This window comes from Vombatus ursinus, unplaced genomic scaffold (assembly GCF_900497805.2).
Source record: "Vombatus ursinus unplaced genomic scaffold, bare-nosed wombat genome assembly UNPS02014845.1, whole genome shotgun sequence".
NCBI lineage: Eukaryota > Metazoa > Chordata > Mammalia > Diprotodontia > Vombatidae > Vombatus > Vombatus ursinus.
The window spans coordinates 5,087,380-5,101,776 of record NW_020954623.1 but is presented as its reverse complement, the minus strand read 5'-3'; the positions used below and the strand labels follow the sequence as shown (position 1 = coordinate 5,101,776).

Here is a 14,397-nt window from a genome sequence, read left to right as displayed (position 1 = left end):
TGAGAAAGTAACAAAATCAGATAATCCTGTATGTCAAATATAAATGATTCTAATGGGGCATGTAAAAAAAAAAACAAATTTTCTGAAGTTCCATGCATACTCTGGGTTCCTACTTTGATGTTCCCCTTTGTAGCTCTATTGTTAAGATCAGAACTCTAATGTTTGAGCTGGTCCTCACAATATGAACTAGGAATTGAAGAAGTAAAATTTGAAAGGCTATACTAACTTGAACTGAGATCTGTTTTATAAAAGATTTTAGCAGGAACATCTAAGGAGTCTCTACAAGTAACTTGGAACTAGAAAAAAAATTCTACTGAAGAGTTGCCCCAAGAAAAGATGTTCCAAAGACTAGACAACTATATGGGATGGCTGAATTCCAAGATGAAATTTGCTGATTAAATGGACATTGGGAGTGGGTCGATGGTCATTATTGTACTGTTTTTGTTTGTTCTTTGATGTTACATAAATTTCCTCTCTAAAATTAGTCCATGGTTTTAAATATTCTTTCTATGGCTTGTGCTGTGATTGGTCAAGCTTATTGTTTCTACATTAACTTGTCAGGCAAAATTATGATAAGCCTCCCATTGACAAAAAGGGGGGAGATTGAGAAAACCAAATTGTTCTCTTCCCATTTTGTGAATGTTTCTATTCTCTCTCACCCCCAATATGTTGTAAAACTTCCCAAACCATGTCTCTGAACCTAGTTCAGAAACTCAGCTGGCCTGTACTAGGTTAAGTTCAGAAATTGAGCTCACTCATTGATCCCCAAATGTCATTGGTTCTTCCTTCACCTCCCCAGGGGTGAGATGGAAGAAAATTGTAATAATTGTGGTAATTTTTTTTTGGTCATGTTTTCCTATTTGTGCTTGTATTGTTTATGTGGTTTATGCTTACAAATGAGATCATCTGGGCTGGACCCAAAAAAGCTCTAAACACCCTAGTATAGAGATGCCCCAGAGACATTGTTGAAGATATCAGGAAAGAATGTATGGGCAGCTTTTTAGGGGTGGATAGTGGGGTCCTGATTGGGGAAAGGCCATAAAATAATATAATAAATATAATATAATATAATATAATATAATATAATATAATTAATATGATATAATATAATATGTGAAAAGTCATAGAAACTTAAACTCTTATGAAAGGTAGAAGTCAGAACATGGCTAAAAATCATAACTTAGATACTGAATCATAGTTTAGACACTGAGTCATAACTTAAGATACTATGATCTTTGAAAGCCAAAACAAGAATATTGTGACCCATATGTGGCTGGTACACGATCAATACATAAACTTATGTTTGGGCATAACATTGGCTTAATGCCCAAGCTCATTACTAAGCAGAAAACCAAAAATATCCACCAATCAGTAGTGATGCACTCTCTAGCTCCTACTCCCTTTGTCTATTTTCTATAATTACCAAGGGGATTTCAGGGGTTCTTTGCAGGGATTCACCAAACTGGTAGCCGCTCCAGATTGAAGATTATCCGTTTTGTAAGTATTCATGATGATTGATTAAACTACTACCTAGAGCTAATCTGGAGATACTTGGCTTCTTCCTTTGGTGTCAAAAGAGCACCCCATGATTATGGGGGAGGTACAGGGTTCCCCATCCAGGGAAATTCCAGACATTACAAGACTCATCACCAGGAATCTGGTCAGATGCCACTGGGGAGACCACCAAAACCCTAGCAGACTCTCCAAAGACAAGCCACTGCTCCTTTCAGTTTCCCTATCCCAGGGAGACTGACCACCCATCTCTCGTGAAAGAAAGAGAAAAGAAGGGCAGACAGAGTGAGAGGCCAGGCATGCTCTCTAGCAGTGCTGAGAAAACCAGGACATTTTTCAGAAGGATGAGCTTGCTTCTTGTGGACTTCACCCCTTTCCCTGGGATTCCAGTTAAGATCCTGAACCAGTCTTGGCTCTTCTGATTCATATCCTGAAAGTGGGGGTGGGAAGGTCACCTCTGCAGGCCTCTGCAGGAGGGCACTTCCTCAGGTTTTTGAGGGGAGGGCCATGCATTTGAGGTGAGGCCCCCACAGAATTTCACCAGGGACACTGGCATTTCTGCTGCTGCTGAGAGGTCCTAGGGAAGTCCACACCACTTCTGATTGCCATCATCACTGCCTGTGGCTTCTCTGTGGAGATAATCAGCCTCCTGCCCAGTTCAGGAAGATCTGGATCGGTGTTGGCTGGCCCCAAGCCTTCCCCAGGCACTCCCATGCCCAGAGATGGAAGCACTAGGTCCCTCTAAGCTACAAGATGGAGAATCCAAAGGCAGAGGGAGATTCATATTGAGCCATTCTGAGCTGAACAAGCCTGTCCCTCACTGGAAGGGGCCTGAGCAGACCATAGAGGAAGGGAAGAAAAAGTCAAAAGTGAATCAGGAAGAGTTTTGAACATAAAAAGGGATCTCAAGTTGTGATGTGTGTCTGTATGTGCATGTGTATATGTGCACATGTGCATGTATGCACATGTGTGTTGGTGTATGTGTATGTGGAGGTATGCACGTGTGCATCCTGATCATTCTTTGCCTTGGTTCAGAGTGCTGCATTGGCTTATGTCCTGCCACCATGCTGTCGTCCCTTTTCCAGATCTGGACTTCCATGTCAGGTTGATGTCAATGTGGGCAGCTCATCTGAGCTCTCAGGGCATCCCACAAACTGGGGAGTTTTACATGAATCTTGTTCAGTCCTAGCAGAAGACCCCTTGGCCATATGGTCCCACTGTGTGCTTATTCATGCCTCCTCTCAGCACTTTCCATTCCTTCACCAATAAGAACTTCCATTACCATTGAGATGAGAACCAATGAGATTCCCCCACCGTTGGCTTAGTGGACTGATTTTAAGGGAGGAGTTTGGAAAACAAGCGGACCTGGGTCAGTCTCTTCCCAGATGTGCTTCTGACTCTGGATTTTGCCCCCATGCCTCCAGCTCCCCAGCTCCCTTCTATGTTGCCCTCCCCATCAGAGTGTAAGCCCCTTGTGAACAGAGACTGCCTTTTTAAAACTGCATTGGCTCCCCAGTGCTTAGCACTGTGCCTGCCACCCAGTAAGCATTTAATCAATGCTGGTTGCCTGCGTGCCCCCTCACACATGTTCGAATACTCCTGGGCCCACTGTCCTCCTTACATGCCTCCTCACTGGCATCTCTGAATTTCTCAAAAATAAATGAAAGAAGTCAAATCTATCCCACCAGGACTTTCTACTTTGGAGGCTTTGGAATGTGACTAAGGGAGGATTACAGAGGGGTCCAGGCAAGGCAGGAAAGAGCCCAATGTTGTTTTCTACCATTTTTGATTTATACCAAGCCAGGGGCATCACTCCTGAAGCTCCTGGGGAAGTCAGTGCTGGGGCCCTGCTTCTCCCCAAGGAGGAGTCAGAGCACCTCTCCCTAAGAGACAGGACCCAGTTCAAACTGGCTCATTGAGAGGTCCTCTGTCTGATGGGCAAAGGGCCAGAGGTGGGTCAACCTCATGCCCAGCTGGAAGGCTTGCTCAGTCTTCACTAAGACATATTTCTTCTGCCTCCTTGGCTCACAGAGGTTCATGGGAAATGGGCTCCTTTCCTAAGAACCAGACAAAGGGGAGCCCCAGGACTGTGGGACCTTCCCTCCCTTCTCAGCTCCTCTGGTCCTCTCGTGTTTTAGACACCTAAGTGATTCCTCTAAGCCTCAGAAGGGGCTTCTAGCATCTGTGAATGTATCTGCATGTGCTCAGATTTCAACATTGTATGTCTTTTACCTTAGGGAGCTTGGCCATTTTCTTTCTCTGCTTCCTGAATCTTAAAAGTTTATCACGTTCCTGCAAAAATCAACCAATTAGATTTTTTACACTTTAGACAATTCCATTTGTTTAAAAAAAATTTATTTTCCCCAGACGTATAATTTCATCAGTGCAAGGAGTTCCTGGTCACAGCCTCTCAACCCATGGACCCCAGCACCCCACCCTTAGAGGGCTGAGTGTAGCTGGGGGTGAGGGGTAGGGAGGATGGGGGAGGGGGACCTAAGGAGCCTGCCTAGGTTCATCCCCTAGGATGTGCCAGAGGCCAGACTAGAGCCCAGAGCCTCCCAGCTTGGAGCTCTCTATGCACTATTCCACACTGCCTGGCTTGTCTCATATGGACAGCTTAAACTTTCTATGCAGGTCTTTGGATGACCATGGCCCAGCGGAACATGGTGCTCCAGAATTCAGGAGCCTTTCTTGTGAAAATAGGGACTCTTCATTAACACGGCCTCCTCATCCTGGGGGATGGTGGGGATTTACAAACTTATCCCCCACTTCATTGCTATGGCCTCAAGGGCTGCTGGGGCAGGTAGGAAAGAACAAGAGTGAGCCCTGGGAAGGGCCCAGCCCCAGAGCACAGAGCTGGAGGGATGTGTCTGGGCTCTCCAGCACCAGGCCTCTCCTGACTCTGCTAAGAGGTTTGCATACATTTACAGGAGACTTCCTAGGCTCTCTGTGACTGGGGCTCTGCCAAGGAAGTCTGAGTCCCCATTAAGGGAGTGAGAAATCTGACTGGCGACCACAGAATATGGAGCTGCTGCTCTCTGGGAGGGTGTGGGAGGTGGGCCCAGAACACCAGGATAGAGATGTCAGAACATTTAGGATGAGGAAGCCAGGGCAACAGACTCTTGTGGCATGAGGTCATTTCCTTCATGCAGAGTTGAGGGCAGCTATGTCCGTGGACCATAAACTTAACTGGACGCTCCCTGTCAGCACAGCGCTGTAGTGCATGGCAGCATATTTAAGTTCCCATTTTAATCAGCCATGAATGTCATCAAGTAATCCCATATCACTGAATTCCAAAAGACAAATACTTGGGAAGGTTGTCGTGTAAACAAAAATCATGATTGCTAAATATAACCTTAGATGAAATATGCAGATAAACAAATTGTACTAGCACAGTCTCCATGGAGGGAGTGAAGGGAATGAAGGGCTGGTACTCACCAAAACACTCTTCACATATCCTGCTGTCTCGAGGGTCTAGGATAGAAAACACAATTGAGGAGTTATTGGCTTCCTAAGACAATCTTGCTCTTTCCGGAGAGGGCACGATTAGCTGACTCATAAGCAAGGCAGGCTGTACTGGGGCTTCTGAGGGCCATGATCCTAACACTTTGGATACAGTGTGATGTCATAGCCCAGGCCCTGCCCTGGGGAGCCTCTTCCTCCCCTTTACCTAATGCCTATAAAAGCCAGCTTGCACCTTTGTGAGATAATAGTGAAGCTAACCTGAAGATACTGCTTACTCTGGATCAGGAACCATGCTAAGCACTTTACAATTATTATCTCATTTGATCTAACAACAATTCAGGGAGGTAGGTGCTATTTTTATCCCCATTTTACAGATGAGGAAACTGACGCAAAGAGCAGTGACTTGTCCAGGGTCACACAGCTAGTAAGTGTCTGAGGTTGGATTTGAACTCAAGTCTTCCTGATCCGGGCCCGGCACTCTATACAGTGCCATTTAGCTGCCCAAGGAAGCACCTTCAGGTGCCACCTGGAAGTTCATGTGGAACTGGGAAATCCTCACCATTTGGTTAATGAGACATGACTTAGGGCAGCCTCTTGATGAAATGAGCAGGAATCCTTCTTTGTAAGCATCTTTTCTGATCCACTAGGATGCCTCCCTTCTCCTCCTCTAGCCATAAAATAAGCCTTCCTCTTCCTCTTTATGCCTGGAGTATGGCTAAGAAAGGATGCCAAAAAAAAAACCACAAAAAAACCTACCTCCCCAGGATATGGGGCAGAAGCTAGGATCCTCTTGCCAGTGGCTCTTGGGCTGACTTCCATTTGGATGGCCCCACAGGCAAGCTTGTTACTCACACTATGCAAAAAAATGGCACCCTAAGTCAGACCTAAAAGGATGGCCTCAGTTTACCTTGGACAGCTCATCTATCAGGTTCTGCTGCTCCACCATTTGCATCCTCAAGAAGTCCACTTCTCTTTCGTCCTGACTCTGGTCAAGGTCATTTAAGGAGCTTGGCCTTCTGATTGATCCAGCTCGCTGTCTCTAGGGAAGGAAGCGAAGCAAAGGAAATTTGGAGAATCCTATGAGCCTGACAAACCTGCCCTCCCTGAGCCTTATCTGAAGTCCTTGAGCTTATTGAATCTTGCTCAGCTTCTACTGCCAATGGTATCAAATAAAGAAAGTTCTGCCAATAGTGGGGGCCCAGAAGCCCATAGGGGGAGGCTTGGGCGGGGGTGAGACCTCCATTGGCTCTGGCTGCATCTCCAGGCTACACATGATGCTATCATGTGTGTGGTTGTTTCTCCCTCAGTAAGGAAAGGCTCTATGCTGCTGAGATTTACCAAACAGACTAGATGGGGGTGGGGGCCAACACAGGGTCATATGTTGTCAGTACTCCCCATTGCCAACTAGAAGGCTCCGGTTTTATTTACAAAAGTGCTTAATACAACATGATACCAGGTTTAAATCCAAAGATGGGCGATGGAAAAAAATATGCAAGACAGATTCACATCCAAGGGAAAGTCAGAAGCCACTCCCAAAAGGAGTTTGTCACACCCTTCCATCCCTTTCTTCAAGGCTTGTCCACAAATCCCTTCAATCTGCCTTCCCAATGTCTCCCCCATCCATCCTTTCATCTTCATGTCTTCTGCTTCTCCTCTGGTGCTGTCTTCATTCTCTGCTGGGCTGTTTGCTGGCTTCTCGGGTCTTCTCTCCGATGCAGTCCACTCTGCATGAACTCCTGACCACCTCCCTATGACATGTTTTCACCAGGCCTTGCCTTTACAATTATTAGTTATTTTCACATTTGCAAGCCATCTCTCTCAATTAAATCTGCATTCCTGAAGGACAGAAATCATGGCTCATGCTTGGTATTTCCGGAAGCCCTTGGCTCAGAGCCTTGCCCCTGAGAGTTGCAATAAACCTTACCCCAAGCAGGCTGAACCCAGAGTTAGAATCATCTATAAGGGTACAATAATAACCTCCCCAAAACAAAGCACAGAAATGGGGCTAATAGTCATTAACAAAAAGGAATGTTCAAGGGAACATTCTTGGGACCAAGTTATGACCTTGAGAGAGTTAGTGAGGGCTAATGCTCCTTAGAAGAGAAGAGGGTACAATGGTGACTAAGTGAATTGAAATCCTGGTGCTTATTTGGGACCCTGATCACAAGCCCTGATCATCCCCCATGGCCTCAGTGGAGGTGGGAAGCTAACGAGGCCATCTTACCATTTCTAGGTTCTCTTGTGTTACAAACTTCAGTTTGTTTTCCATTCTTCGCAAAGCATGGGACAAATCTTCATTTTTCCGACTCAAGCGTTTGTTTTTGTCTAGCAAGGGTCTATACTGACTTTCTGCTTCCCTTAGGCGCTTCAGCTGAAATAGAAAAATGGTCCCACATAATGAAAAAGAAGGAAGACAGAGAGGGATCAGTAACGTTCATTAAATATCCAGAGAATTTACTTTAAGCGAACTTTGGTTGGATCTACACAATGCTTGGGTAACCCAATGGAAAGTAAAAGACTCAGCTCTGAAGGTGTTGGGATCACATAGAGCTCCCCTCCCCCTGTGACTCCCTCCCCAAAGGTTGAATTGAATGCAATTACTTTGGGTAAGGAATTCAGCGAAACTTGGGGCAGCCAACAAAGCGCAAGGGCAGCGTGTTGCTATTCCCTCTTGTGCTACTAGTAGTCAGAATCCTATTACTTCCAGGGCATAACACAGTGAAAGGTCACCAGGCACAAGAAGCCAGCCCACTCAAAACAGAGCTGTCCCTTCCACTCCTCAATGACGTCAAGGCTAAGAAAGCACGGAAGCCACTGCACACACACAGTCTAATCAGTAATGCTCAACAGTGGCATCTGGGCACATCCTACCAGAAGTGGAGAACTGAGGATACTCTTAGCAAACAGCCCATTTGTGCCAGGATTACTTGGACACTTCAGGGGAAAGAGTTTCTTGGCTCAGGACTTCCAGCTCACTTTCTAGGCTCTCTGTTTTGCATTGAGTGTGTTAGACATACTCAGACCCAAACTGACCTCATCCTTCTTTCCTCAAGCTACAGTCCAGCCTCTGGCTGGACATAGTCATAGAGAAGAAGGTCAGCGCTCTCACTTAGGCCAGGGTTCACCCTGACAATGCCTCACACTTTAGTCTGAGGCTAAGCTTTGGGCCCTGGGTAGTTGTACTCGGACCTGGCTGCCTCCTGGCCAGCAGCTGGGGAATACAATCCAGCCCAACCCTTCTTCTCCATTGAGTATCCTGACGATTTAGTCACCTTTGCTGAGATCAGACTTGATTTTGCTGAAGGACACCTTATTTTTATCCCAATGGTCTCGGCTGGATCTGAGTCAAAAGGGGAAGATCTTTGATGAGTTGCTTAATACAAAGGTTACAGACCCAGAGCTAGAAGGGACTTAACACTTCATAGTCCATCAGCTTCATTTTCAGATGGGGAAATTGAGGCTACAAAGAGTAAAGTACTTGTGCCAGGTGACAAAGAAGAAAGGATAAGATTAGAACCCAGGGCTTTTGTCAGTCCACCACACCTGTTCAGCAATAAGACCTCAGTCAACTTCTTCTGAAAGGCAACAGCCCTGTCCTTTGTGCCCTGCAGTTATGCTTCCCTGCTTTGCATGGTTCAAACACAGAGCACATGTCCCCTGGACCTCCCACTGGATCAATGAGAGCAGTTGAGGAGAGAACTGGCAGCAAGTCCTACCCTCCACATCATTGTCAAAAACAGCAGTGATATTTTCTATTTTGGTAGGTGGATAGTAATAATAATAACTAATGGGTAATAATATGCATAGTAATAATATGGATTATAATAATGGATAATAATAATATTTATATTTCTATAGTGCCTACTACACACCAAGCACTTCACAATTATTAGCTCATTTGATCCTCACAACAGCCCTCGGAGCCAGGTGCCATTATTATCCCATTTTACAGATGAGGAAATGGAGAAAATTAGAGGTTAAGTGACTTGCCCAGAGTCACACTGCTAGTAAGTGTCTGAGGCCAGATTTGAACTCAGGTCCTCCTGACTGCACCACCAAGTTGCCCCAGCTGGATGATTGTGAAGTAATAGTGAGAAGAATCCAAAGGCCCCGAAGTCAGAAAGCACGTGACTATTAATGGGACTTACCTTGGTCTCATCTACTTTGTGCTGTTCTCTGTGGGGCTCATGATGAGTCCCTCCCACAATGTCCTCCTCTCACCATCTATTCTCTCCATATTGATTTTCCCTCCACCCTCAATATGCTCGAAATTTCTGGTTTTCTTAAGGCTGCTCTCCCATCATCTCCTTAAGCCACATTGGAGGTTAGCCACCTTTAAAAGCTGGCATCATCCATCTCATCCAGGATGAGACACCGCATTACATTAATGAAACATTAGATGCTAGCTCACATACTTGGAGCTTGGTGAACATATAGTAAGTGCTCCCTCAGTGGGGGTCTTTAAAAGCAGATGCTTCATAAGGAGAACTTGCCTCAGCTTCAGGCAGTAGGCCATTTTGAGAAGCTCATGATCCAATCTAGACTAGGGAGAAGGCCAGGCATTCTGATCTCATTCTGAGATCAGAACCATGACCTCCTGGCCATATCATCTTGGCTATTTCAGAGGCAGTTGACTCTGATGATGCCAGGAGCTGGAAGTTCAGTCTTCCCAGATTGATGGCACAAGTGGTGGACTATATACAATGTGGATTCATCAGACCCACAGAACAATAGACAATTGCCATCCCTGACCATCTCAGTGGGACTTCTGCTTGGGATTCTAAATGTGGTCTGGAACCCATACAGGCTGAAAATGAGCCTCTTTCTATGCTGTTAAGAAAATAAATGCTTTGTTGATGCGTTTTACAAACACTGTTGTCATCTGACAATATGACCTTGTATCAAAGGGGTGCGCTTACCCAATCTACTGCCTAGGTCTAACAGAGTGTGTTTCATTCTGCATTCATGGTCCACCAGGCTTTTCTGACAAGGGGAGGAATGCTTTGCTGCCATCCCTCTGAGTTCATGACAAATCACTGCATTGAACCATAGTCTGCCGTCTTGCTTTCTTGTTTATTTTTTTGCAGTTGCTTCATATATTGTTCTTTGGGTTCTGCTTGCTTCTCTCTTGCATCAATTCATGCAAGGCTGCATGAGTTTCTCTGAATTCCTTACACATCCCATTACATTCACACACCTCATTTTGTCCAGCCATTATCCAATCAATGAGCACCTGTGCTTGGCTTCAAGGTTTTGGCCACCACAAAAAAAGTGCTGTCATAGACAGGCTTCTATAGATGGGACTCTTCCTTTTGTCTGTACACCTTGAGCCAAGCACCCTATAATGAGATCACTAGTTCCCAGGATGTGTATAGCTCAGGGATTATTAGCATAATTCCATTTTTTTTTCAGAACAGTTAGATCCCTATGCTTGCCAGAAGAATGGAATATTCTCTAACTTTTTATTGTGTGGTAGCCTTTGGTGATGAATTGCTTAATAAGGTCAATCTCAGACTTTGAGTTCTGCCAAAGCACTCATCAAGTTCAGCAATGACTATCTTGAAGGGTCACTGCCAGTGCTTCTAGGATAGTGAAGATGCTGTCGGGAAACCCATGAACAAAACCAACTCTGGACTATTCAGGATCAACTATGACATGGACATTTCAGATCACATCCCACTCACTTCTGCCTCCAAGAAAGTCATAAAGGACCACTGACATTGTAGCCACGGATGGCCCAGACCATCAAAGGCAGCTGGCCATTCATTTGAGTTTACTCTATAACTGACTGCATCATCTCAGCTAAGAACAATGGACAGACATTCAGCCATGGTAGATCTGGTGTCAGTGTATGAGATAAAGGTATGCAAAGGGAAGAACCAGGTCTGGGCCTTTCTCCATTGCCAAGTAGAAGATATATGGCTGGACCATTCAGAAAAAATTCTCAGTGAGTAGCACATCACCTCATGTGGCAAAACTCCGTGTCTAATGGAAGCATGTCCAAACAATCGATCAGGACAGACTGGAAGAATCTTAGAGATTTATCTAGTAGGCCTCCAAACTGGTTGTTGCTACTACACTAACCACACTCCTGTATCTAAACTTTCCCAGGATTTCCAGAAAAGAGTTGCTCATCTTTAGGGATTTTGTTTCCCCTCCCAACTCTTCCTATTCTCCTCCTGTTTCCTCTCCTTCCCCAACCCAAGTAGTTTTCAGGGTCTGGAAGGAAAGTAGTTCTTTCACCAAGAAGTTAGAGATTCCTGGCCTCATCATTGAATTACAGGGTTTCATAGTTGGAAAGGATCTCAATGTCCACCTCATCCAAACCAGAAGTGAAAAAGATTCCCCATGACACCATGTTAGACAACTGGCTATTCAGCCTGCTTGAAGACTCCCAGTGAGGGGAAGTGTTGAGGCAATCCATCTTCCTTTGCCTTAGCTCTCCTTATTAGGTTGTTTTTCATGACATCAAGCCCAAACTTTCCTCCCTGACACTTCTACTCATAGCTCCGAGTTTTACCCACTGGGAGCAGGCACATTAAGTCTGGTCTCTGTTCCCTAGGAAACCCTTCAGATCCAAGTATATCTAGCCATGAGTAAAATCAGTAGAGAGAAATTGTGAAAATCTGTGTGTGTGTGTGTGTGTGTGTGTGTGTGTGTGCTCAAACATTCCATAAAGACATCGGATGAAAGCAAGTCTTCATGTTCCCCCAGGCCTAGTGCTAAGCCAAAGGCCACTCTCAACTTACCAGTTCATTTCTCTCTTCGGAAAGCAGAGCATTGCGGTCCTCCAGCTTCCGAATGATTGCACTTAACTCAGCAATTTTAAGTTGGAAGCGCCGGGCATCTTTCTCATCCAACTGCTGTTCCTGAAACAAGAATCAACTGCAAATAACTGGCCATTGGCCCGGGTTCCTCCAAGTTCCCCACACCCCAGACCACTCCAAGGAAACCATCCTATTTCTTTTCCATGCTCTGATCTGAGTCCCAGTAACTTATGACTATGGTCCCAGAAGGATGCAACCGAGGTTGCTATATCATTGCAGGTTGCAAGATGATAATGGAAATGGAGGGAAAGCAGAGATGTAGGGAAGAAGGCAGATGCCAGAGGTGGGTAGGTGCATGTACTGATGTCACAGAAGTCAGACACATGAATGAAAACATTGAATGTTCATCCAATGTTTGCCATGTTTGCCACTGTTGGACTGAGTGTTCTCCATCTGGGGAGGCCTCACTGCACTTCCTGGCCCAGGGGGAAACTCTGGGTTCCTATTTAGCTAAGTTGGCCTTTTATTGAAGATCCTGACACACAAATTGTTTCCTCAAAGGTGTATGTGCTGCCAGCAGGGGAGGCGATACTAAACCAAGGCTTCTTCACCTGGGTGCCATAAACTTATTTTTAAAAATATTTTGAGAACTATATTTTAATATGATTGGTTTCCTTTGCAACCCCATGTATTTTGTTTTAGGCATTTAAAAACATTATTCTGAGGAAGTGCTCATAAGTATCACAAGAGATAGTCAAAGGGGTCCAGGACACCAAAAAAGAGGTAAGAACTTCTGTCCTAAGGGGCCCACGAAAACAACTCTTGGGGCTCCTCCAGAACTCTCTCTAACCTGATTCCAGTGTTTTAACTTTCACTGTGGTCTAACTGGCACCAGGGGGGAGAAATTGTGTTTTTGTCCTCCAAGCCAGGGCAAGGTCTAATTAGGTTGATGACTGCCATGTTGTTGCCATCTTTTGGTCCAATGTCAATCAATGTCCCTGAGGCTACTGGACAGTGAGATGGACTTCCTCAGTCAACAGGTGCAGGAGAGGCTGGGAACAAGGAATTTAACCACTTGGGCATTTCTGGATCCTCAGATTGAAGCTGCTGCTCCCCAGAATGCTAACCAGGGAAATCTCACTGATGATCAGCAATGAAGACAGGGCTAAGCTGGGGTCCAGCCAGGTGAGGTCAGCTGCCTGGCAATCCTCCCACTCACTAGCAAATCAAGGCAGAAGCAGAGAGGTGACAGCATCACTTAACTGGGCATTGGGCAGAGTAACTGGGAGGGACTTAGGACCAGAGAGGCCTGCATGAAAACAAACCAAAGAGAAGCAAAGGTGAGTGGGCAGTGTGTCCATCCCCTCCCTCGCTGGGGAAGGCAAAAGTCCCTAGAGCAGTATGGAGTGGGTGAGGTTGGTGAGATGTTCAAATGAGGCTGAGCTCTCTGTGGGCTGCAAGGAATGCAGAGAAAAGAATTCTGAAAACCAGCAACCACCGTTAGCATCCTGCCGGACCAACAGTTAGAAAACCTAATTTGTCATCGTCAGTGAGCAGTTTGCCAAGTGAAGGCCATCGTTTCAGATGCATAAATAGTCAGAAAGCAAAAGCAAAAGAAATCCCTCTCTCCACCAAAATGAACCAAACCAAACCCCAAGGAGTCAGAGCCCTCCTGGAAGCAGGCGCGAGCCCCAGTGGGCGGCTGTCCTGTGGCTCCTCAAGGTTCCAGGCTCTTGGCTCCAGCCTTGGGTCAGGGCCACGGGGAAGTGCTTACAGGGCTTCCTGAGTGGTCTGAGGCGTCTCCTGCACCACTGCCATAAGGAAGCTCTCGTTTGGGGCTGCCCAGATGCCGATCGGCCTCTTTGACCTGAGATAGCTGTTCATCTAAAGCCTCTTTTTGGAGTTGAAGTCTCTGAGCATGCCCGGCTTGGACCCCTAACTCTCTCTCCAGCACGAAGACTGCTCTGTCTTTAAACTTTATCTCCTCCATCTACAAGGAGAACAAAACACAGTCACACACCCATGCATGATACAGGTCTGCAGTTACCATAGAAACAGGAAGGAGAGCCCTGGAGCAGCCTCCTGAGTGGTACCCAAGGCAACCGTATTCCAGTTCTATGTGGGCATCTGACACCTTGTCATGAAGGCAGCCTGGCTCTCTGGGCAGACTTGGGGGTGTCAGAGCCGACTTCTTTGGCCCCCAACTTGGAGCAAGGAAGTGTTTCAGCTTTGGCCTGTTTTCCTTTCTTGACCCAGTCTCCAATTATTCCTGTGAGTGTGACCACCGTCCCCTGTTAGAGTCTCATTACACAAATCCTCAGAGCAGCGACCTGAAGCAAACCTTTCCCAGATCTACCTTGGCTCCATTCATTCAACTGGTGCCATTTTCTTTTTCAGATCATTCAATGTCAAGGTGTTTTAATATAAGATCAATAGAATATAAGCATTTTGCCAATGGTCCTTGGTGGATTAGAGGTGGCCGAGTTGGAACCCTCGATTGCCTTTCTGATGCCTCTCCCCTTCACAGGCTTCGGGGACCCCTTCTGCCTCACCATCATCTGGTCTGTGCTCAAAGCCTGGAAACTCATTTAAGTATAAATATGGCATGATTTGCAAGGGAGGCAGCATGGTTTAGCGCAGTCAGAGCAGACCT

At 45.9% G+C, this 14,397-nt stretch overlaps 1 protein-coding gene across 4 annotated transcripts in view; it reads right to left on the bottom strand.

Moving 5' to 3' along the window:
* JAKMIP3 (Janus kinase and microtubule interacting protein 3) overlaps positions 1–14,397 on the bottom strand; it is a 123,914-nt gene that overhangs the window by 44,636 nt on the left and 64,881 nt on the right. For 2 of the 4 annotated variants that reach the window (XM_027840504.1, XM_027840505.1), the window contains exons 3-8: positions 13,519–13,734; positions 11,727–11,846; positions 7,202–7,348; positions 5,885–6,016; positions 4,951–4,986; positions 3,745–3,804 (exon numbers count right to left, since the gene is read on the bottom strand). In XM_027840504.1, coding sequence (XP_027696305.1) covers positions 3,745–3,804; positions 4,951–4,986; positions 5,885–6,016; positions 7,202–7,348; positions 11,727–11,846; positions 13,519–13,734 — 711 coding nt within the window. The remainder of the gene's footprint in view (positions 1–3,744; positions 3,805–4,950; positions 4,987–5,884; positions 6,017–7,201; positions 7,349–11,726; positions 11,847–13,518; positions 13,735–14,397) is intronic. The other 2 variants (XM_027840506.1, XM_027840507.1) reach the window with 2 other exon arrangements.